Here is a 22,886-nt window from a genome sequence, read left to right as displayed (position 1 = left end):
CACACAAATACACACGTACACCGAAACACCTACATATAAAGGGTGGGTCGGTGAGTGGCATGTGCATGGATGATTGCACAAGAAAGAAGAAAGCATGCACACACACACACACACACACACACACACACACACACACACACATGAATATCTATATACACAACTCTGGGTGTTACATTCCCACAGACTAACCTCAATTAGTAGAGTAACATCAACCTTTAATGAATCGTTAACAGCCAGTCCGAGTTTAAAATGAGATAATTTATGAAAGAATATTTGGCGAAGGAGCAGCAGTAATTATGGTTATTAAAAATACCATGGGTGAAATGTCTGAAGTGCTATTGAAAGCTACTCATGGTGATGATACTCTTTTGTGTGCTGCGCCTCCACTGCGTGCGTTAACGTCCCCAAAGTCAGAAAGCACAGAACGTGTACCCAAACAGCACCGACAGCAGTGGTGTACAGTAATATGCGGTGTGCAGCTCGAGTGTCGGTGACTTGTGACTGACTCATTGTTATAAGAACAAAAGAACTTCAGTGACGTCGGTGTATCTGTTGTCGCTTACGCCCTGTTCACGCCTGCTTCCAGTGTCCGTCTCGGATAATCCAGCCCGAAACACTTAGAGGTTTACGCCGGGCGTTTTTGTACACGCGCGTCTCCGGTCTCCTATTTCACGCTTGGTTACACGCAGCAGGAAGGGTGTCAGCGGGATTAATGCTGCCTTCGAGCTCTGTCGTATTATAAGGCGAGAGCTGTTGAAAGGTGGGGCGGTGTCGTGAGTACTCAGAAACCTGTATTTTTTTTCCACGAGCCTTGACTTCGCCAGATGGGCATGGGCGTGTGTCAATAAAAAAGTCAATCAGCCAAACGTGAAACGTGCGAAACCAGGAAATGAAGTAGGCCAAAAGTATGTGGATGCCTGCCCCAAACACATTGGAAACACGCACTCGTTAATGTAGCGTTACGATTTCCTTTCAGTGGAAATAATCCGCCCGAAACCCGTTCCAGCATGACGACGCCCCCTGTGCTGCTTCACAAATGCGAGCTCCATGAAGAGTCCAGTGGCGTACTGTACACAGAGCCCTGACTTCAACCACACCGCCAATGGAACCCCAACTTGGCGCCACACCCCCTTTCCCTGACATCAGCACTCAGCTTCTTGGGTTCTTGTGGCTGAATGTGGAAATCTCCACAGAAATTTCCCAAAATCTAAGGGTGGATGATGCAGCAAAGGGTCATGAACCGAGTCCATGTTAACGCCCATGGTTTCAGAACGGGAATGTTCGATGGATGGGTGTCCGCATACTTTTCATACCTAGACACACGCATGTGTCGGCCTCCACAAATGAATCAGATCTGTGTTCGACATTAATTACAGATAACACGTTTAGTAATGCAGCTTTTTAACGTGCATGTATGCGTCTGCCTGTCGACCCAAATATATGACCGAGTCTTCTCTGTGTTTTCACGTAACCATAGACACGATATAAAAAAATAACAAATAAAACCTGTATAAGCATGTTAACACACACCTGAATACTATCTATAGGATGGGTGGGTCTGTGCTTGGAGAGTTTGACATAAAAGAAGCTGTAACACACACACACACACACACCTATTAACTATACACATTTGTGGCTGATACAGTTATACCAGATGATGAGCAAATTATTCTTATTATATATACTTTGTATTATTGGGGAGCTTTTGTTGAGGCGCTCTGTGTATGTGTGTATGTGTGTGTGTGTGTGTGTTCTTGCCCAGCAGATTTCTAAGTCATTCTGGAGGAAGCAGCAAACAGAGATCTCCCTCACAAACCGTTAGGAGGTACCCACACACACACACACACACACACACACACACACACACACACACACACACCCCTAGCTTTAATTTCCCAGCTACTTCGACAGGTAGCATTATCGTGCTGCTCTTTAAAAAGAACAAGCGCTATATTTAGTCTGATCTAGTCTGTAAGCTCTCCGCTGTCCTACAGACTCGTCACCATTATGGAATTCGGAGAACCGCGCTGACAAATAGCACATAACGAATATCGTTGTACGGTATGTCCACCTGAGAAAATGTCCAATGAGGGTAGCTGTAACGTGGGTATAAACGACAATCAGGATCTTCAGTTTCCTGGCAGCAGGGCCAGGTGTGGAACTGGTCAAAGAGCAGCGCGTTTCTTAGTAATCGCTCTGGGAAATCTGATACGAAAACACATGTAAAAACAACCTTTGTGCAACAATTGAGTGTCTGTTATATTACCAGATTTGGAGATTTGCGTGGTTTTGATCTGTAGACACAACCGTTAATTTGCACCTGGATGCACTCATCCAGCACTGATCTTTCTGGTACTGTTCCTGCAGTGCGTCACTGGATGAGGGAAGCAGTTCATCCTCAGCAATGTGTGGACAGGTAGCAAACACACACACACACACACACACACACATACACATGGATCCAGTTCATGGGCCTCACTGAGCAGCAGTGCTAGAACATAGAAAAGGTTAAAATTTTATACACAACATTTATGACTCTTGTACATACAATAACACTGTAATAATAATAACAATAGTAGAGCTTAATAAATACCAACTGCGTGCTCAAAACCCACAGGTTTATTTAATACCAATTTCTTAAAATGAAAATGCAGACCTGACTTTAAACAAACGCGTCCTGGGGCAACGCCTCCTCTCGCGAGCGTGCCAGACGTGTGAGTGGAGTGAAGCAGACCGAAAATCTCGCCCTGCGTTCCGCTCCATTCATATTTCCATTCTAGACGAGTTTAGTTTCTATTAAAAATAAAATCCTCTTAACACTTTATCTTATGAACACATTTATGATAATAAATAAAATCCCCAGCGGCTGTATCGGGGTAAATTCACTTTTTCGGTGTCAAATGACATGCCTCGATTCACGAGGTTATCGTCTACGTAGAGGGCGCGGTTTTTTCGGTCGGGTTCGTAACGAAAGAGCTTTGTACGGGATGTTAACGTATGTGTAACGGAAACAAGGCCAGGATTCGTTCTCGTGTTGCCCGACGTTAGCGAGTTAAAAACCGTGTCCGAAAAGCTTACGGCAGCTTCGGCGAAACAAAACTCAGGCGAATACGTGCGATGTGAAACGGGTACGTTTAACAAATCTGCCGTCGGCGATGTTAGCAGCCACAAGGTTCTCTGTACCTGATTATTAGGCCTTTGATTGATGCCGTAAGTCTTCACACGGAAACTTGTGTGTAATTACTCATATAATTGCTCGTATTTAAAAGCAATTAACACCGCTCAGCATCAGAGGCAGGAATGTGACCGGCCCGACGACAGCTTAGTAATCACCAAGGAAGTCTGATAATACCGAAAATAAAATACGCAGAAAAGCACACAGCGCGCACCTTGGATTCATTCCCGGTTTGTCCATTGCGTCGTTAATTTGTTAGCGCTGACCTGCAGACACACGCAGGATTTGCTTCCATAGGGACGTGATGATCTGTCTGGTGTTTCAGAGTTCAGCAGTGAGGCTCTGAAAACGCGCCCTGATTGGCTCGTTGGACGCCTGTAAAAACTCACGATTTCACTCCGAGGGTTGTTGCGGGCGAAACGTCCTTAGAAATCCCGTGGACCTTTTAGATCAAAAACATTAGGCCGTATATGAACGGTCTTACCCTGAGAACCAAAACGTTTCTAAATTAGCATCACATAACTGTTATTGAGGTGTAGTATTATTTATTTAATTAATTAATTAATTTTATGTTCGTTGCGATGTGTTTTCTCGTGTCTCCATTGCGCTAGCTGAGAGGATGTGAGGACAACGGTTGAGGACAGTGATTGTAGTGGGCGTGTTGTTATAGATCCAGACACTGAGAAAACCCTCTCACGCTCTGGTAAAAATTTGGCTGCGTGCCTTTTCTTTGCAGCTCTTACACGTTTATCGTATTTCCATGTTATCCAGAAACCGCGTGGCATCAGGTTTTTCCCGCTCGTCTTTCTTCTGCTCTTTACTTTCCCAGAAACTGATGTCACACACCAGTTCCTTCGCTCACATGTTCTCCTGTTTGATTCTTTTCTCCTTTTGTTTGTCTGTGTGTCTTTTCTGAAGGATGCCGACCTCACCGATGAAGACGCCACGTTCTCTGAGGTCTCATTCTCATCATCATCATCATCATCATCGTTATAGTCGTTATTATTTTATTACAGTCATTAGTCAAAATCCCTTTTCATAACAGCATCACTGCATCATTTCAAATGGAATATGAGCACATGTCCATACAAGAGAACCGATTTCCCTGATGAACTGTCCAGCAGGACAGTTTTTTTTGTTTTGTTTTTTTTAAAAACCCCAAAAACGATTTCTTATGGAATAATTCTCTCTACCTGTAGTATAAAGCGTAACATTTTACAGTGTACCTATTTCATATTTGCTTACCATGGCAACCGCTTACCATGGCAACCACTGCTTGTGAAGGAGCGCGGGTGTCTGGAAAGTCATGGCGTCTTTTTTCGCCCTCAGCCCTCGTTATCCTGCTCGTTCGACGGGAGTCTGAAGTCGGAGAACGGCGACAGCGAGCCCAAATGGCCCGAGCTTCCTCCCATCCTAAACCAGAATGAAGACCGGAGACGAAACAAATACCTGAGGAAGGACTACCTCAAGGTACACATTCGCAGATTCACACACACACACGATGACGAGAACTGAGACCTACATAAAAGTTCCAAAATACCAGACTTTTTCACTAATAGTAGTCCAAAAAAATCTAGAAATAAATTCTATTTTTTTAAAAACAGCTTAAAACTGGCTTAAAAGTGAAACGCAGCTCAAACCGACCCACCTGTTTAGCTAGTATAAGCGATGGAGCCGAACGCAAGAACTTTTCATGTTCTACATTCATCCACCAGTTGATAAACAATGCTTCCAGCTGGTTAAAGGAAATGCAGATATAGTAGCTCATAGATACATTCCGACCAACACTGTCCCGGCACAAGCGCTCTTCAGGAGCGGTAGGTGTCGGCTCCTGCTCTCGTTCATTCATCGTCGCTGCTGAACGACTGTTGAAAAAATAACTGTGGACATGTCAGATGTTCTGAGTGCTTACGTACGTGTACCCAAGAGCCAAGCTAGGTGACACCATCTGAGAGTGTGTGGAGAGAAGGGGAGGGGAAAAAATATATAACTGAGAATAAAGAGAAAGGCGGCGGTTAGGTGTGGAGGAATTTGCTGCCATTATAATGGAAAGGGAAAAAAAAACAAACATCTGATATCTTTGACACACACATAATTTCCTAGCCAGTTCACTCAAAGTCGCATTGCTGACTGAATAATTCAGGGCTCAGAATTATAAAATAAAGTTTCCTTAACAAGATTTAAGACGTTTTTTGATATTCTTTTGTTCAGTGTGTAAGACTTCAGGCGAACACACCTATGCAATTACCAGTCAAACGAATCCTTACATTCATATAGTACTTGGCAGAGCTGTTGCGAATAATCCTACAGGTTTGCCGGTGAAACTCCAAATTAACAGGGAGCTTAATTCGCCATGAAGGAACCCCTGCTTCCATGCTAGACCCCATTCAAGATGTAAACTGGACTACTGAGGTATACCAATCTGACATCTAATGAAGTGGTGTAGTCTTCACACATCTACAGTACACAGTCGCTGTTCTATTTTATTTTATGTGCCAGTCGATTAGTGCTACAGAAATACATTTGACTTATTTACTGACAAAGTGCAGAACGGATTACGCAACACTGTGTTTAACTGGTCATGTGATGGTGGGAAAGCAGCGTTTGGGCTTTTCTCATCATCCGTACGGCAACAGCGGTAGAATTGCATCCAGATGGTACTGTCAACCTGGTGCACAGAAATGAAAGAAAAAGCACCTCGAGCGTGACATTACAGCGCCCTGCAGTTACATGTTTTTTATCTTTAAACCACTGAGATCTCTCATAGACCGAGCAATTTATTAGCTACATCTATTTGCACAGACTACCATGTGCAGGATGTTTAAGTTTGAGATGTTTCATTATGGATTAGAGCCCGTTCTTGTTCGTCAAAAGAAAGGGAGCACCATGGGACAGAACAACAGACAATAACGATATAGACGAGTTTTACCTTGTGATAATCAATTCATCCAAAAGGAAGCTGCGGTGTTACACAGCTGTCTGGAGCTTGCTTGCTGCCCCCCCATCCAAGTAGTAGCTACCATATGTATATAATCTCCAGGTTTACCAAGTTAAATACACTCTATGCACGATCGCATGTCTTGGCCAGCTCAGTTCCATCCGATTTAGCCTCATATGCTGTTGTTTACAATAACCAGAAAGAACTATTGCTAAAAATAGAACAGAGACTTGAGACTTGACTTGGACGCCACCTGAGAGACTTGAGACTTGACTTGGACTCCACCTCAGAGACTTGAGACGTCAGAGACTTGAGACTTGACTTGGACTCCAAATCAGAGACTTGAGACTTGACTTGGACTGCACCTCAGAGACTTGAGACTTGATGTAGACACCACCTCAGAGACTTGAGACTTGACTTGGACTCCACCTCAGAGACTTGAGACTTGACGTGGACGCCACCTCAGAGACTAGAGACTTGACCTGGGCTCCACCTCAGAGACTTGAGACTTGACTTGGACTCCACCTCAGAGACTTGAGACTTGACCTGGACGCCACCTCAGAGACTAGAGACTTGACCTGGGCTCCACCTCAGAGACTTGAGACTTGACTTGGATGCCACCTCAGAGATTTGAGACTTGACATGGACTCCACCTCAAAGACTTGAGACTTGACTTGGACTCCACCTCAGAGACTTGAGACTTGACTTGGACTCCACCAACAGAGACTTGATTTGTACTCCACCTCAGAGACTTGAGACTTGGCTTGGACTCCACCTCAGAGACTTGAGACTTCAGAGACTTGAGACTTGACTTGGACTCCACCTCAGAGACTTGAGACTTGACTTGGACTCCACCTCAGAGACTTGAGACTTGACTTGGACCCCACCTCAGAGATTTGAGACGTGACTTGGACTCCACCTCAGAGACTTGAGACTTGACATGGATGCCACCTCAGAGATTTGAGACTTGACTTGGACTCCACCTCAGAGACTTGAGACTTGAATTAGACTCCACCTGAGAGACTTGAGACTTGACTTGGACTCCACCTCAGAGACTTGAGACTTGACTTGGACTCCACCTCAGAGACTTGAGACTTGACTTGGACTACACCTCAGAGACTTGAGACTTGACTTGGACTCCACCTCAGAGACTGGAGACTTGACTTGGACTCCACCTCAGAGACTTGAGACTTGACTTGGACTCCACCTCAGAGACTGGAGACTTGACTTGGACTCCACTAGACTAAAAGTTTTCAGTTTGCCAGGAGGTAACTGACAGTAAAATGTTAATTATCACATCTTGATAATTGATTGGTTCTTGATCTAGTGACTGTGGGTGCCAAATTCTTTTAGGTACCACACACTGTGTAGTTGTCAATTAATGTCACTGTTATGTGGTGTTGTTTCATGGAAATATGACTAGAAGTTTTATTCTAAAAATAAGCTGACAGGAGCTTTCAACGCATCAATTATCTTGAATGATTTTTACATAAGTTCGTTTACAATTTGCTGTGCCAGCGACACGTTAAAAAAAAAAAAAAAAAGATCATATTGCATGCCTGAGGCATATTCTTAATGCATCAAACGGTAATGAGACGTGAACTCACATAAACACAGACTTTTTTTATTGAGACTGTTACAAGCCCAAGGCCTGGTGCAGCACACCAAAACAAGTACTCCAATACGTTGCGGTACTCGTGCCAGTACTACTTCTGCACCTTTTATGTATGTGTAGATACACATACATACACCCTCACCAGTATGTGTTTGTTTGTGCACGTGTGTGGTTTTGAGAGTGCATTATATGTCCCTTGGTGCAGCACTACCACCAACTTCATTACTAGTCCAACAGCAATAACAGCCAATGAGACTTCTCAGGTCTCAGGATTGGTCGTTGGACATGACAAACAAATATGGCTTTTACACAGAGAATAGCTTTGTCTTTTGTCTTCTTTTTCTGTGTCTGTAAGTCTTATGATGTGCAGATTGGCTGTGATTTTTAGTTTTCACTGTGGATTCTTCTGTAACCGATGTATTCAGTCTCCCGCTCTTCATTCACAATAGTAAACAGAACAGACCAGAGGTCGGGAACCTTCTCAGCGGGCAGAGCCATGAAAGCCAAAAAAAAAGTTCTCGACCTAACAGACTGTAGGTTAGGTGCACTCAGCAGCTATGTAGTTTACAACTGATTTATGAGACCGGGAGATTACCCCTCCGTTCCGCGTTACCGCTCTGCTCCGCAGTGTCCAATGAAGTTTGAGCTTGTTGTGCCACATCACGATTGGTTGGTGTATACATGACAAACGGGCATCGATTATGAATTATGGAATATTTTTAAATATGTAGGATTTATTTTTTTTTAAATCAGATCGTCACACTAGTTTTCGCCGTCGAAAGAGCCACGTATAGATCACGAGCCGTAGGTTCCGAACCCCTGCGACAGACCATTCTCACGACACGTCGCCCTGAGAAACGAGAAATTTTAGCATAGATATAACATTACATAAAATCATAAAAGATTTGGATGGGATCAGGTAACGTTTTACAGACAAATCTGTATTAATAAGCTTGGTTTTGAAATGGGACGTCCAACAAACGTGCATAGGTTTACTTTTGGCCATAAGATGTATAGTCCATTGATTATTAAATAAAATATTAAATAAATAGTGCAGGATTTATACAAGGTGTTTAGCTGTTAATTTCCCCTGTTACTAAAAATTGTACCCAGCAGATGAACTGATTCAATTTCAGACTAGATTCAATCAGGGTAAAGGTCAAATATCTGGAAAAAAAAAAAAGGTTTTCTTCAATAGTATCTTCATTGTTTGAATGATGTATTAAGGGTATTTGGGGCATACAAATTAGCAACAACAAGGGCTAGACTCGTCGGCAGTAGAGACATCCTCATTGACGCCAGTGGCATTATTAAGTTCTACTCCTTTTAATCCAAGCTCGGTTCACGTTGTAAATATTTCAAATAGTCTTCCAACTAGTTGACACAGGTCATGTCTGACCAGAATCAGACAATCTTTGTCCTCTGTACAACCTTCTCGGATTTTCCGATATGCTTTGCTGTTAGATTCTGCAGCAGTGGCACCAACTGTAGATGAAACGCTGATTTGGAAGTCAGTATTCATGGCTGACATCACGCCGTTCCAACTCTTATCTCCACCTATATGTTCTGATTTATCAAACCTGGGTTTACCTACACCATCTTTTCATACAGAATTGTTTTTATCGGTAGTCATCCTGATAGCTTTGTTCCTGATGCAGTAATCTGACCGGATCTTTAAGTCTGCAACAAGATCCGAGTTTTCTAATACTTCCAAACCAGTGGTGTAGTCCTTAAAAAAAACAAACCAGTGGTTTACTATTTCCCAGCTGAACGAGGTGGTCCTCAGAAAGCAATCCGACCCAGCGGACCACCGAAGCGATCTGTACAGCGATGCACGATGGGAGCCGTGTTATGTAAAAAGCGTGTTTGTTTCGCTAACGGCTCACAAGACGAATAGGTTTAACTCGGACCAAAGGCGCAGTAAAAAGCCTCACTGGAATTCGACGGACGTTTTTCTGAACGATTTTCAAAAATGTCATTTAAAAAAATAAAATAAAATAAAAAAAAAACATCGAGGATTACAAGGTGTTTAGCGAGCATCTCATGGAGATGGGCTTTTAATCGCTCTGAGAAAACTCGTACGCCTCCAAAGCAATCTCTAAAGATTCATGGTGTAGCCTTTTAATAATCTTAGTTTTCATTTTGGATGCATGTAATATTTTGAACCACAGTTCTCCTCAAGTAGGTAATGAGGATGTAAGGTTTCTATTAGTCTCCTGAACAGTGCTGCTTCCACGAGTAGCAAATAAGCTACTTTGTTTGTTGTACGTGACACATGGATGACGCCTGTGCATGTGGATAGCCATCAAGGCAGAAAGATCGGATCTTTTAATGTGAACATTTTAATGTAACTAGACAGGTTTAACAATAACTAACTAGGCAGATAAATATGTATTTTTTAAAAAATATATGATGTTGCAGCTAGTTTTATACTACAATTCAGATTTTTGGCTTAATTCCAGTGAGGTGCTGGGTTGAATTTGTAAATGATGAAAATGCTTATTCTGCCTTCTTGCTTTTTTGTTGTTGTTGTTTTTTTAGTACAAGTGCCAAAGCGCACGAAGAAACTCCACCGAGAACGATTCTGAGGTGAGATATGTATGTGGGTGTGTATTTTTATTTATTTATTTATTTTACTAAAATAAAAATGAAGGTGTTGTATGGAATTTAAAAACGGTTCAGCTAGTTACAAAGTGCCCGTTATCGTGGGAGTTTACCTATAGTTCCTTCTTCAGAGTATCACCTGCCTTACTGACAAACATGCATTTCAGGACATTGGTCTTTTGAAAACCTGCCGAGATCCAAACAATGCAGCTGATAACAAAACAACAGACACCGTGTACGTGGAAACACAGCCCACGCTCAGAACCACGTTCAAATGTAAACAACATGGTTGACGGGATTTAACTGAAAAACATCACCAAGTTTCATGTTTCTCACTGTGTGAAGGCGAATACACAAAATGGGTAGAAAGAAAAAAAACAACAACACAGAAACACGCCATCTGTACAGTAATAACAACCCATTCTGAAGGCTTTTCATGCGAATTTCAGTTTATTAATGTTACAACTTTAACCTCTGACTGCCTTCCAGACATATTCAATAAAGATCTTCTTACAGAAAACCTCAACATGTCAACTACGCTCTTTTACCTTCAAGGCCCTGCAAAACAACGCGGAAACGATAACGTATCAGAACGAGCACATTAATGCAAACCTGCGATGCGCCATCGTGTAGTAGCTAGAACTGCCAGCAAGGCTGCGACACCTTCTGACCAATCCGCATTGAGATTTTAAAACCATAGTCAACAAATTTCCAAAAAGCGAGGACTTCACTGTCTTCAGCGGATTTATTCGTCATTCGATGGAAGTCTGACAGACAGTGCGGGGACAAGAAAACAGATATGCCTCCTGTCGATTTTGCCGTAATATCGCTCAGAATTGTTTGACGTGTTCTGTCACGATGACGTAAAGTGCGATTCCTCACGTAGAGACCCACGGCAGCGAATTTCTGCGTAACGTTTTAAAGCTCGACGTGTTTCGGTGTTAAACGTGTGAATTGTAATGTTGGGTCTTTGTGGAAATGTTTTGTTTTTTGACATGCAGTGTGTGTTTGTTTAGCTGTACGGACAGGGTGGATGAATTTTATGTGAAAGTTTGGAATGCTTTTCTTGTTGCAGGAAGGACTGCATTCCACAGATTTCAGCACAACACTGACTGTCTTTGGCTTGAAGCCGAGATCAGGTACATTCTGTCTGTCTTTGTGTGTTTGACTGTGAGACTTTGAATTGAATTCAATTCAATTTTATTTGTATAGCGCTTTTTACAATAGACATTGTCTCAAAGCAGCTTTACAGAAATATCAACACGGTATACAGATATTAAAGGTGTGAATTTATCCCAACTGGGCAAGCCACTGAGTGGCGACGGTGGCGAGGAAAAACTCCCTAAGATGTTTTAAGAGGAAGAAACCTTGAGAGGAACCGACTCAGAAGGGAACCCATCCTCATCTGGGTAACGACAGTCAGTGTGAAAAAGTTCATTATGGATTTATATGAAGTCTGTATGGCGTTAGGAGCAGCCGTAGTCCCAGCAGTCTGGAATTAAAGAAGATTTGAGCTCCATCCAGAGGCAAAAAGGATCTGGATCTCTAGTATCTCCATAAAATCGTGTGGGGCTCGGCAGAAGGAGAGAAAAGATTATTAGGACTGGGAACTTTGACTGTCAGTCTGTACACCAATCTGCCTCAGGGTTTCATAGTCTCTTCAGGGGTGTGGAACAGTTTGCATGCTCCAAAATCAGTTAAGCATAATATTTTTTATTTCTTTTAATTGACAAGGTTCGATAGTGTCTTTGAATTTATACCGGTATAAATTTGCAGTGTTACGGTTCTCATTTATCCAGTTTATCGATAATTAACGAGTATTTTACGTAAACAAATAATGGTCTATTCATTGTTTCAACTCGGAACAGCGTCAGATTTAGATATAGGTTCATCAAATAGAGATTAAAAAAAGAAAAGATATGTAAGGCGAGTGAAATTAGTCTGGTAGTTGTAGAGCTCCAGCAACCAAGCAGAGAGTTGGCATGAAATAAGAATATAATAAAAAATGTTTTAAAAAATTGAAAAACAAGAGAGTGTTGCGTAATATAAACTAAATAGTAGAAGTAGATATTGAGCTGTACATACAAAAGTATGTGGACACAAGTAAGCGTGCGTTTCACACTCGTATGTGCGTTTTGAACATCTCCATTCCAGAGTTATTCCCCCGTTACTGTTATAATAACCTGCACTCTTCTGGGAAGGCTTTCCGTTAGATTTTGGGGCGTGACTATGAGGATTAGTGCTCATTCAGCACTAAGAGCACTGGGCACTGATGTCGAGTGAGGAGGCCTGGAGTGCAGTCAGCATTATAATTCATCCCGAAGGTCCAGATAAAAAAGGGGAGGGGGGAGGGGGGACATCACTGTCCTTGCGAAATCGGATAATTGTATTATTTTTTAATACTTTTAGTGAAAATAACACAAAACTTGCTTCACCTCCAACATGAAATCTAGCTGTTGCGTGCCATTTGGCTTGGTGAAAGGAAAATCATGATTGCTGATGGATACTGATGTTTCCAACTTGTGTGGACTAGTGTGGGCAATTTATCTGAAAGTAAAGTGAAGGCTTTCATATATATATATATATATATATATATATATATATATATATATATATATATATATATACACACACATATAGAAAACTCACTATTGGTTATAAATGGTCGACCAAAACATCAGCACTGCTCTCATGATGACCTTGTGGAAGAAAACATCTTCTTTGGCACTGTGCCATTTGTTTAGCGGAGCTATGATTCAGAGGTTAGCTGTTGTATTGTTCATAATCAACCTCTCATCATATTTTGGGAATTCTAGGGAACACGTTACACAGAGTAGAACTTCCCATCGTAGATGATGTTTTCCTGTTTTGATATTATTCAAACATGAGTGTGCATCAGCATAATTTTTCTTCTTCTTCATGACAGAACTAATCTCTTCTGCCAGTTATTAAGCCCTGGGCAAGCTTGATCACGTGTCTGAGAGCAGGAAAAGCAGAAAGATGTGACAGACAGATCAGATCAGTCTATACAGGATTTCACACAGTTTTTTGTTGTTGTTGTTTTTTTTCGGCTTTTGTGTGTGTGTGTGTGTGTGTGTGTGTGTGTGTGTGTGTGTGTGTGTGTGTGTGTAAAACTACTTGAATTGATTTAATTGCAATCGCAATAGATAAATGTGACCATTTACCCGTACTCATGTTTGACGCAAATGAATCGAAGAGGGCTTTGGCGGAATACTGTACGCGTCGCCATGACGTTACGCGACGCGTCCCGGCCAGATCTGCAGAAAAGCCATGGTCATTTTGAAAAAATCGCAAGTTCCTCCGAATATTGCCGAGTTTGCATGATTTTTTTTGCATTCGTTTCCACGATCACGAGGTCCTGGAGGGACGGTCGGATGTACCGCGGTATTCGTGTAGAACGCAGTACGGAGATACGGTCATTCCTGTGCAACTGATCTGTTCATGAGTGTTATGTCAATTCATGCGCATTGTTTCCATGTACAAGCTTTGCATAGTAACAAAACACTAACGAAACATTTCCAGGAATAAATCGTTTTTTACAGACATGCACCGCCTCTAGTGGTGTGTGCTATTAAAAAAAAAAAGCGCGTATATTCATACAAATCATAAAATCATGCCTGGAGGAGTGTATGTCCTCAAGGCAGATATTCTATATTCATACAGGTATGTTTATTTTTGATATACACCCATCAGCCATAACATTAAAACCACTGAGAGGTGACGTGAATAATAGTAATTATCTCGTTACCGTGGCACCTGTCATGGGGAGCGATATATGTATATATATATATATATATATATATATATATATATATATATATATATATATATATATATATTAGGCAGCAAGTGAACAGTCAGTTCTCGAAGTTGACGTGTTGGAAGCAGGTAAAATGGGCAAGCGTAAGGATTTGAGCGACTTTGACAAGGGCTAAATTGTGATGGCCGGACGCCTGGGTCAGAGCATGTACAAAAACGCATGTACAGAACGGCCCGACCCATGCTGACCCCTCTCCACAGAGGAAAGCGCCTACTATAGGCACGTGAGCATCCGAACTGGGCCGTGGAGCAATGGAAGAAGGTGACCTGGTCCGATGAACGACGTTTTCTTGTACGTCATGTGGATTCAGAAAGGGCTGATGTACACAGTACTGTATTAGACAGGTGGTTTTAATGTTATGGCTGTGTGTCCAAGCAATAGGTTATAACTAGATTCTTTATTATATATTCATCTAAGCTTGTTTTACTGATATTTTGTAGATTTTGACGACTGAATGATATTAATAGCGATTGACTTTTTTGTCATCCACGTTTCAGCCTTTTCCCGCAGCAGTAGCCGTCAGGAGTATGGCTCGACAGACCCCAGCTTCACAATGAGGAGAAAGATGGAGCATCTCAGAGAGGAAATGGAGCAGATACAGCTCTTGCGGCAGGTCAGCATTCCAAACATCGTGCCATGACGGCCTGGTTCAGCCGCATAGTTTCGTGCAAAAAAATGCCATCTAGTCACTCTATACACCAGGTCACACTGGAGAATCTGCTTTCAGCTGTTTCAGTGTTCATCATAAAAACTATGAAGTAAGAGCTGGAGAGCTTTAGCTGGTGAATCATCTCCTTAATAACACAAGAGTCAGCAGATGAAAGTTATATAACATCTTAATATATAACATTTTAAGATAAAATGTTTTGTTTTGTATTATAATGTCTTGTAGCGTAGTTAAAATTAATAACCATCGAAGTGCATGTGCAGAAGTAGACTATTCAGTTACGAACATATTGGCAGCGTTCACGGGGATAAATCATGCATGCTTAGACAACCAGGAAATGTAAAATACATACAAACGATAATGGTCTGAAATTGCATTGCAGTATGTTTACGAGTTCCAGGATAGGACATTTTGAATATGTCGCTCTGGTAACACGCGGTGAGTATTCATATGAGTTGCTGGTGTTTGGTCTGTTCCACACTGGACGCATCAGCAGAGCAGACGACTAACTTCGATAGTTGCGTTAATCACAAGGAATAATCTGGCAAAGCAATACTGGCTCTGTAACAAAGCTTTTGTTGAAGTAATACTGTGGAAATTCAGTAAATAGAAGGCAGGCATGTTGAAAGCATGCCTGTGCAATACAGCTGCCTGTTTATGGTGGCATGCATGTGAACATATCTCCATAATCACATGCAGTTGAGAAGCTGTTCAGGTATGCGTGTATTATCCCTGCACTTTACTACCTGTCCGTATACATTATCTTGTGCTACTTTCGGTCTGTGTTCTTCGTAGGAAGCGTGCTGTGCGTCGTTCGGGTCATTCGGCTAGTATGTATAGACTAGACACTAGACATAAAACATTTTATGTCTAGTATGTATAGACTAGACATAAATCACTGTATATACTATACAGGACTACCAGGACTAATTTCCAGCACTTATCTCACGGGGATTTTTATTTATTTCATTTCTTTTTGGCGTTCATTTTTAAATGACTGTAGGGAGTCATTGAAGTGCTTTAATGACAGCGCAATCTGTTTCTGTCTGTTCTGATAACCACTTATCAGACATCAAGTGACAGCTGAACCAGCTACCTAGCAACTCATCGATTAGAGTCTGGCAATGGTCACGGTCGGACCGAGACCAGCCTTATGACTGCAAATAAATAATATTGCTTTGTACTACTATATATTCATGCTACTCGGTATTTCCTCACTAGACCAGTAACATCTACAGTTTGATAAAATTCTCCCAGCGAGAAACTTCTGCTTAAAATCTGCACCCAAAATCTGAGGTAATTAAGTCAACGTGGACACATCATCTTGTGCGACTTAATCATGTTGTAGATTAATGGAACCACCCTGTTTTGACACATAAAAGGCTTAATGATGTCGGCGTGAACGTGTTTCTGCTTGTGGTTTCGCAGAACCTGGAGTCAAGGTTGAAGGTTTTGTTGCCCGATGACGTCGGTGCTGCTTTAATGGATGGCGTTGTGTTGTGCCATCTGGCCAATCACATTCGACCTCGGTCCGTGGCCAGCATTCACGTACCCTCACCAGCAGTGGTAAGTCTTCCCACGTTTCACTTAAACCCACTTAAACATTGCGGCACAGTACGCGAAAGTTTCCTGAGCTGTCCAGGCAAAGAGCTCGAAGCCGTGAAGAAGCGAATCCAGTTGATGCCAGTCACGTGACATATTTCTTATCAAAACAAACCCTATCGTTGAGCATGTTTTTTGTTTTTTTTTCGAAATCAAAGTATTTTAGATCGTATCGCTTTTCTTTTCAACTTTATTTACATGCGGGACCTTGAAGTAATCCCAAAGTCATCCGATTACATTACTTTCGTCTCGTGATACTTGGATTGCATTACCGATGACATTTTTTTTAATGAAGTAATAACTGTACCTGTAACGGAATGATTTATTATAATTTTTTTAGTAAACCCTACCCCACGGAATGATGGGTGACAGTGATAAACAGTAAGAGAGTAAGAGAGACGTCATTTTATATTTTATTTGGCATCCCTCTACCTTTTCGTTAAATATATATTAAATCACACGCTCGTGGATGAAGGACGACTAATTGAATGCTGTAAAATATTTACCAGAGCAACTGGCCTGAGCATGTCTGTTTTTTTTGGACACGCCAAAAAAAAACAATCCATTAGAAACCTGAAGACTCTCAGACTCTCATTACTACTTAAAATAAAATACTTTCCAGATAAAGATTTACTCGGAGCTATAGTGATTTAAACACATCTCCAGGGTGGATGAAGACATCCTTCAAAAAGCAAGGAAATATGTGCGTGTGTGTTTGTGTATATGTGTGTGTGTGTATATATATATATATATATATATATATATATATATATATATATATATATATATATATATATATATATGGATTCTGCTAGACCTTGTTTCGTTCGAGTTGTTTTTTTCTGCCGCGTCACTGGCTTGAACCGTGATAAAACATGATCAGTAATAAAGGAATAAAATGTACAGGACGTTACTCAGATGGCTTAAAGTGCACGTCGGGTGTCCCCTCCACAGCCGAAGCTGAGCATGGCGAAGTGCCGGCGCAACGTTGAGAATTTTCTGGACGCGTGCAAGAAACTTGGAGTGCCCCAGGTAAGCTTTAACTTTTCCACCTTGTCTTGCTCGCACTCGCTTTCGGTAAGTGCTTTATGATCATCAGGGTAGGGTGTGAGGTCTGGGTGTGAGGTCTGGACACACCCTGAATAATAGTCGATCTCAGGGCAATATGCATACTCACATTCACAGCTAAGAGCAATTTACCTTACCAATCCACCTACTGGCATGTTTTTGGGAGGCGTGAGCCTGCTGTAACATTAAAACTGAAAGTGTGCACTTTTTATAGCTCGTATTTATTATTTCATTTGAACTCCAGTATATTGTGGTAGACACCTAAAATCACAACTTTTTCACTTTCTAAATTGTGGACCTGCCAGCATGCATGACTGTGTGTGTTTAAGTATTATTATTATTATTATTATTATTATAAAAGATAACGTACTGGTGGATTGTTCAAAAATCCAAGAACAAGGGCTTCAACTCTACTGTTTTGTCCTGCAGGACAAGTTGTGTTTGCCTCATCACATCCTGGAGGAACGAGGTTTGGTGAAAGTTGGCATTACCGTCCAAGCCTTGTTGGATTTGTCGTCGTCCAGGCCAACTCAGACATCCACCATGTAGCACTCAATCTGGGACAAAGTTCCCGAAAAGACAACAACGGAAAAAAAAATCCAGGACAAAAAAATCCTTCTCTTTTAGCCTCTGAACTTCAGAGCTTTCTCTGAGCAGACTTAACGACTCCTGCTAGAAGCAACAACAAAAAGGTCTGCAACCTTCTAGCCTTAGTCCAATGCCACACGAGCTACTGAGAGACCGGTGAGAACAAGAGCGAGGGACTGAGAGATAATGAGAGTAGTGGGTCTAGAATATTATCCGTTGAGGTAGAGGACGACTGGACCTCATTAAGGGTAGTGCCCCCCCCACCGCCCCTCTGTCTATCTCTATTCAGTTCTGTACAAATGTTTTGCAACTGTTACACAAATCAGCAAAAGGAAACGGGATTATTTGTGTTTGTCGACAGATAAATGCTAATCTAGCTAGCCAACACCACGGCCCAAACGCTGTGCGACGCTGGCAGCGTACTATCTCAACAGTAGAGCGAGTGGTGGTGAGTTTTAGATTTCACCTGTATGAAAACTGGCTGCATCGCGATTATTTATTTGAAAACGTTACCGCTCGTTCTCATATTCTTCTTTAACTTCGCTACCGCCAACAAACGGCAGACGTCGTGATATTCCGATGTTCTCAAAAGCGAACGGAAGCTTCTTCTCTTTCCCAACCTCTCACTATCTCTCTTCCCTCTATTCCCGTCCACGTTCACTCCATTCCCCGCTACACCAGGAAGCCCACACGGACACACGCCTGGAAGAATTCCCACAGTGGATCGGCTGATATGGAGCACCGGGCGGACTTTCACACCCGAACGGAATGCCCTCCTCCTGCATGACGCCGCTAAATCCACTCAATTAGAGAAGTCCAGTAATTTGTGCGTTTGGAAGAATTCCGTGTAAGAAAGAATTTGAAAGTTGTAGATAGAAGAAGAACGCGTGGAGCGCACAGAAGATATTGAGGATGGATCAACAAACACTCGAAACGAGGCACAACTGGATAAACTGTTTTTTTTTTTTTAATCGGGTAAATGATGTGAACTGCTTATTTTTATTCTTTTTATTTATTGTTAGTTGAAATAGATCTATGCCCTGGATCGCGGTTTTAATTTTCGATGATTTGTACGTACACAAGTATGCACGCACTCGCACATACACAACGCAGGAACCTTCAAGATCGTAATCCTTCGAGCGGGAACTGCGGTTCAAATCAAGCGCAGTACAACTGAATGCATCTCGTGTGCTTGTGAGAGACAGTGCACTAGCTTAACGAAAGACATCTGAAACAAATCACAGCGTGACCGGAATCTCACCTTTCTAAGCTGTTCCTCTCGGTTTTTCGCGACTTTATCATTTTCTTTTCACCTGATTATTGATATTATGTCCGCTCGGTTTTGTTTTCTCGGATCTTTGTGCTACTGTCCTGTACTGTTAACATGAAGTCGTTTTAGACCGGGCATCAATCCCTGACTACTCATTGTAAAGAGAGTTGTTTAAGAAATTTTTGATGTATTTATTGTATATTTATTCGTGATTGGTTTCTACATGTATTGCCTTCTTTCTTTTTTTTTTAAACCAGCATCAGAAATATACCTTGTATGCTATTCTGGGTTTTATTTTATTGCAATACTCAGGTGGGAGGTGAGGTGGGATCAGGTTTAATTATATACTTACAGATTCACGTCTCCGCCCTGCGTGCACAAACACAGTTGGCATGTTCTTCCTGTGCTTCGAGGGTTTCCTCCAGGTACTCTGGTTTCAACTTCCACGCCAAAGATAAACGTTATGCTGATTGGCATCTCTAAATTGTCCGTAGTGTGTGAATGAGTGTATGCACGATTGTGGGAGTTCCCCGGGATAATCTCCGGGCTCCGCCGCGACCCTGTGTAGTATTCGCGGTACACATAATGGATGGATAACGCAAATTCAAGTGTAGTCCAGGTATGCAAGTAGAGCCTTTCCAGACCCACATCCATCACAAATGCCTGCACCGATGAGACGTATATTGACCTTTTTGCTGCGGAGTTTCCATCTGCCATCTAAACCTACAGTATATACGGAGTTTGCCACCTTTGTGATCATGTTGTGGCCCACGTTTAGTCCTAACACTTGAACGTATTCAAATCGCTCACGTATTCCGCAGTTCGTTGTACATCATGCAAGCCATGATGTGCAACACCTTATCAGATCGGATGCACGTTGAAAACACGGAAACGTGCAGTGCTGGATGCATGAGCAATACACTGTAACCCCCAGTTAGATTTTATCACCGGTTCTGTATATTTATTCTGTTTTGCGTGCAAGCCACTGCAAGTACAATTACTTTTCTTTCAGATTGTCAGTTACAAGACTGAAAACCTTTTATAAGGCGTGCGCTTGAACATCGCTGACTGCCTCCTAGCCAAAATATATATACCCATGCTTCTTGTGTGCACTTAAGACACATCGAAATATCTCAGCATCTCATCTCGCTCTTTTTTTTTCTACATTTACAAAAGCAACGCTTAGCACAAAAGGGGAAATATTAAACCACTGGTTTAAAAAAAAAAAAAAAAAACATTTCAAATTCCAGTCAGCTATTCGTGAATATCGGGGCGTTAATATGAGTTCCGGTCGACGTCGGTGTTCCACACGTTCCGATGAGCCGTAAGACGCTCTGGGAAAAAGCTCATCGTGGCGTAATTTTTCTACGACTCTCAGATCTTTTCCCAGCTACAGCTCCTTGTTTCAAATAACTCTGAGATGACATTGAAAAATAAGTCTTGCTTTTCTCTCTTCCATCCATGTCCTGTGTCTGTTTCTCACACTGTGAATAACGTAATCATTTGTACATAACCTGTGTAACGCACCGTTGGATTGTGATTGCGGCGTTGGCACGTTATGCAATCGCAATTATGCAGTTTTGTGCCAGAAAAGATATCTTTTTATGTTGAAACACCGAGATACAGCCTGCTGTTTTTTTCTTCTGCATTTCACTAGCATTCTTCATACAGTTTCACAATCAAGTGAAAGGGGCAGTGGTGGTTTAGCGGTTAAGGCTCTGGGTTACTGCTCAGAAGGGTAGGGGTTCAAGCCCCAGCACTGCCAAGCTGGCACTGTTGGGCTCTTGAGCAAGGCCCTTAACTCTCTCTACTCCAGGGGGTGCTGTATCATGTCTGACCCCAACTTCCTGACATGCTTGGGTATGCGAAGAAATTAATTTCACTGTGCTGTAATGTACACATGACCAATAAAGACTCATCATCATCCCATAAAGCAACACTTATTGTTTTTTACTAAATTCAAGTGCTTTTCTTTTTTTTTTCTTTTGTGGTGGTTGTTGTTGTTAGTAAATCGTGTACTGCACACTGGCAGATTAATTGTTTTAGCATGTGAGTCATAACTCATATCCATCAGATTAAGACCGTAGAGAAATGGCTGGAGATCAAGCATGTGCAGTGCATACTGCCATTTAATGTTCTTGAAAAATCCGTATTATTCTGTTAAAAAAAAAAGAAAAGAAAAGAAAAGCGGGTGTCGGTGTGCGCGCAACTTTTTTTTTGTCAGGACAGTATCACTGCTGCGAAGATGTGCGTGTACTGTAGATAGATGTTTTGTATGAAACATGACTTTGTTTGCATGCCTGGATCCTCTGCGGTCCAACTTGCCATTCCTGTATAAACTCTGTATAAAAGGTATTAGAACATTTCTTAATGAAACGGGGAAATAAATGAACGGCTTCAATGAAACGGTCAAAAGAGGGGATGGGGATGGGGATGGGGTTGTGGGTGGGGTGGAGTTTGAATAAAATTTCGATCTTTCCGAACGATGTGTTCGCGTGCTAATTTGACTGTTGTTTGGAAATGTGTGATGGGATGTTCGCTTCTGATATTTTTCTGCTTTTCTCCAGCGAACTCTGCGTCTCAAAACATCTCAGTGGAGAGTCTGACTTTACACCGAAGCGTTACCCTGTCGTTTAAGCAAAAGAACACGAAGACTAGCGGTGCATTTTGGTTGTTTAAGATGGCTTCCAATTGCATTTTCAGTGCAACTCCTCCGTAAGATGAAGTCCGGAACGCGACTTGGAGGTTTCTAGCCTCACCTCTAGTTGATCGGATTATCCGATTTTGTTTGATTTTATAAACCTACGCATGTGAAACTTTTTTTTCATTTAGATCTCTTGCTCTTAGCTGGAACACTGAAGGATTTAATATCGCAAAAAAAATAATAAACAATTCAAAGAAATTGTCTCTTGTTAAAGTCACAAGTATTAGACTGGTCTGCGAATTTCTAGGGAAACTGTATGTACCAGTTCTCTGGAAAAAGAGAACCACATTTTGGAAGGAAAGAAGGAAGTCCAGAGGTCATAGGGGCAGAACATCAACTGCTGTCTAACAAATCAAGGTCAGCATTTCACCGTAGCCTCAAGATCCAGGCCTATAAGAAATGGCCTTTGATATTCAGTAAATCCAAAACACATTTAATGTAGGTGCCATGCATAGGCTAGGCTATGTGTGTGACATCCTCATCACAGGCTTCAGAGACTTCCTCTGAAACCATTTGTTCGTGATGCATTAACATTCTGCAGAATGAGTGGCTTGTACTGTGTGGGGGTAGTGGGGGGGGGGGGGTGTTTAAAAATCATGTGAGGACTTGTGGTTAGAATTGAACCATCCTTGGTTTTACAGTGCAGCTTTATTTATAAGATGAGTGTTTAGTCTGTATTCTGTGGAAGAAAGCTGATGAATTACAGTGGCTTTGGATGACTCGGCTTGCAGTACCTCAGTGTTTCAAAAGCCGGTCTAGATTTTTATTTTATTTTTTTATTTTTTTTGGGGTGGGGGCGGGGAATACCAACAAA

The 22,886-nt window shown here is 41.8% G+C and overlaps 1 protein-coding gene across 5 annotated transcripts in view; it reads left to right on the top strand.

The window, feature by feature from the left end:
- lrch2 (leucine-rich repeats and calponin homology (CH) domain containing 2) overlaps nucleotides 1–21,305 on the top strand; it is a 46,925-nt gene extending 25,620 nt beyond the window's left edge. For 2 of the 5 annotated variants that reach the window (XM_017460471.3, XM_053677019.1), the window contains 10 exons: nucleotides 1,766–1,825; nucleotides 2,368–2,416; nucleotides 4,094–4,132; nucleotides 4,505–4,645; nucleotides 10,270–10,317; nucleotides 11,408–11,471; nucleotides 14,671–14,786; nucleotides 16,269–16,406; nucleotides 17,397–17,474; nucleotides 17,940–21,305. In XM_017460471.3, coding sequence (XP_017315960.1) covers nucleotides 1,766–1,825; nucleotides 2,368–2,416; nucleotides 4,094–4,132; nucleotides 4,505–4,645; nucleotides 10,270–10,317; nucleotides 11,408–11,471; nucleotides 14,671–14,786; nucleotides 16,269–16,406; nucleotides 17,397–17,474; nucleotides 17,940–18,059 — 853 coding nt within the window. In that variant the 3' untranslated portion in view covers nucleotides 18,060–21,305. Of the gene's footprint in view, nucleotides 1–1,765; nucleotides 1,826–2,367; nucleotides 2,417–4,093; nucleotides 4,133–4,504; nucleotides 4,646–10,269; nucleotides 10,318–11,407; nucleotides 11,472–14,670; nucleotides 14,787–16,268; nucleotides 16,407–17,348; nucleotides 17,475–17,939 lie in introns of those variants that run through there. The other 3 variants (XM_053677018.1, XM_053677020.1, XM_053677021.1) reach the window with 2 other exon arrangements.
- The last annotated feature ends 1,581 nt before the right edge of the window (nucleotides 21,306–22,886 follow it).

Source organism: Ictalurus punctatus, chromosome 28 (genome assembly GCF_001660625.3).
Source record: "Ictalurus punctatus breed USDA103 chromosome 28, Coco_2.0, whole genome shotgun sequence".
NCBI lineage: Eukaryota > Metazoa > Chordata > Actinopteri > Siluriformes > Ictaluridae > Ictalurus > Ictalurus punctatus.
Note: the sequence above shows the minus strand (reverse complement) of the source record. Positions and strands in the feature narration are given on the sequence as shown.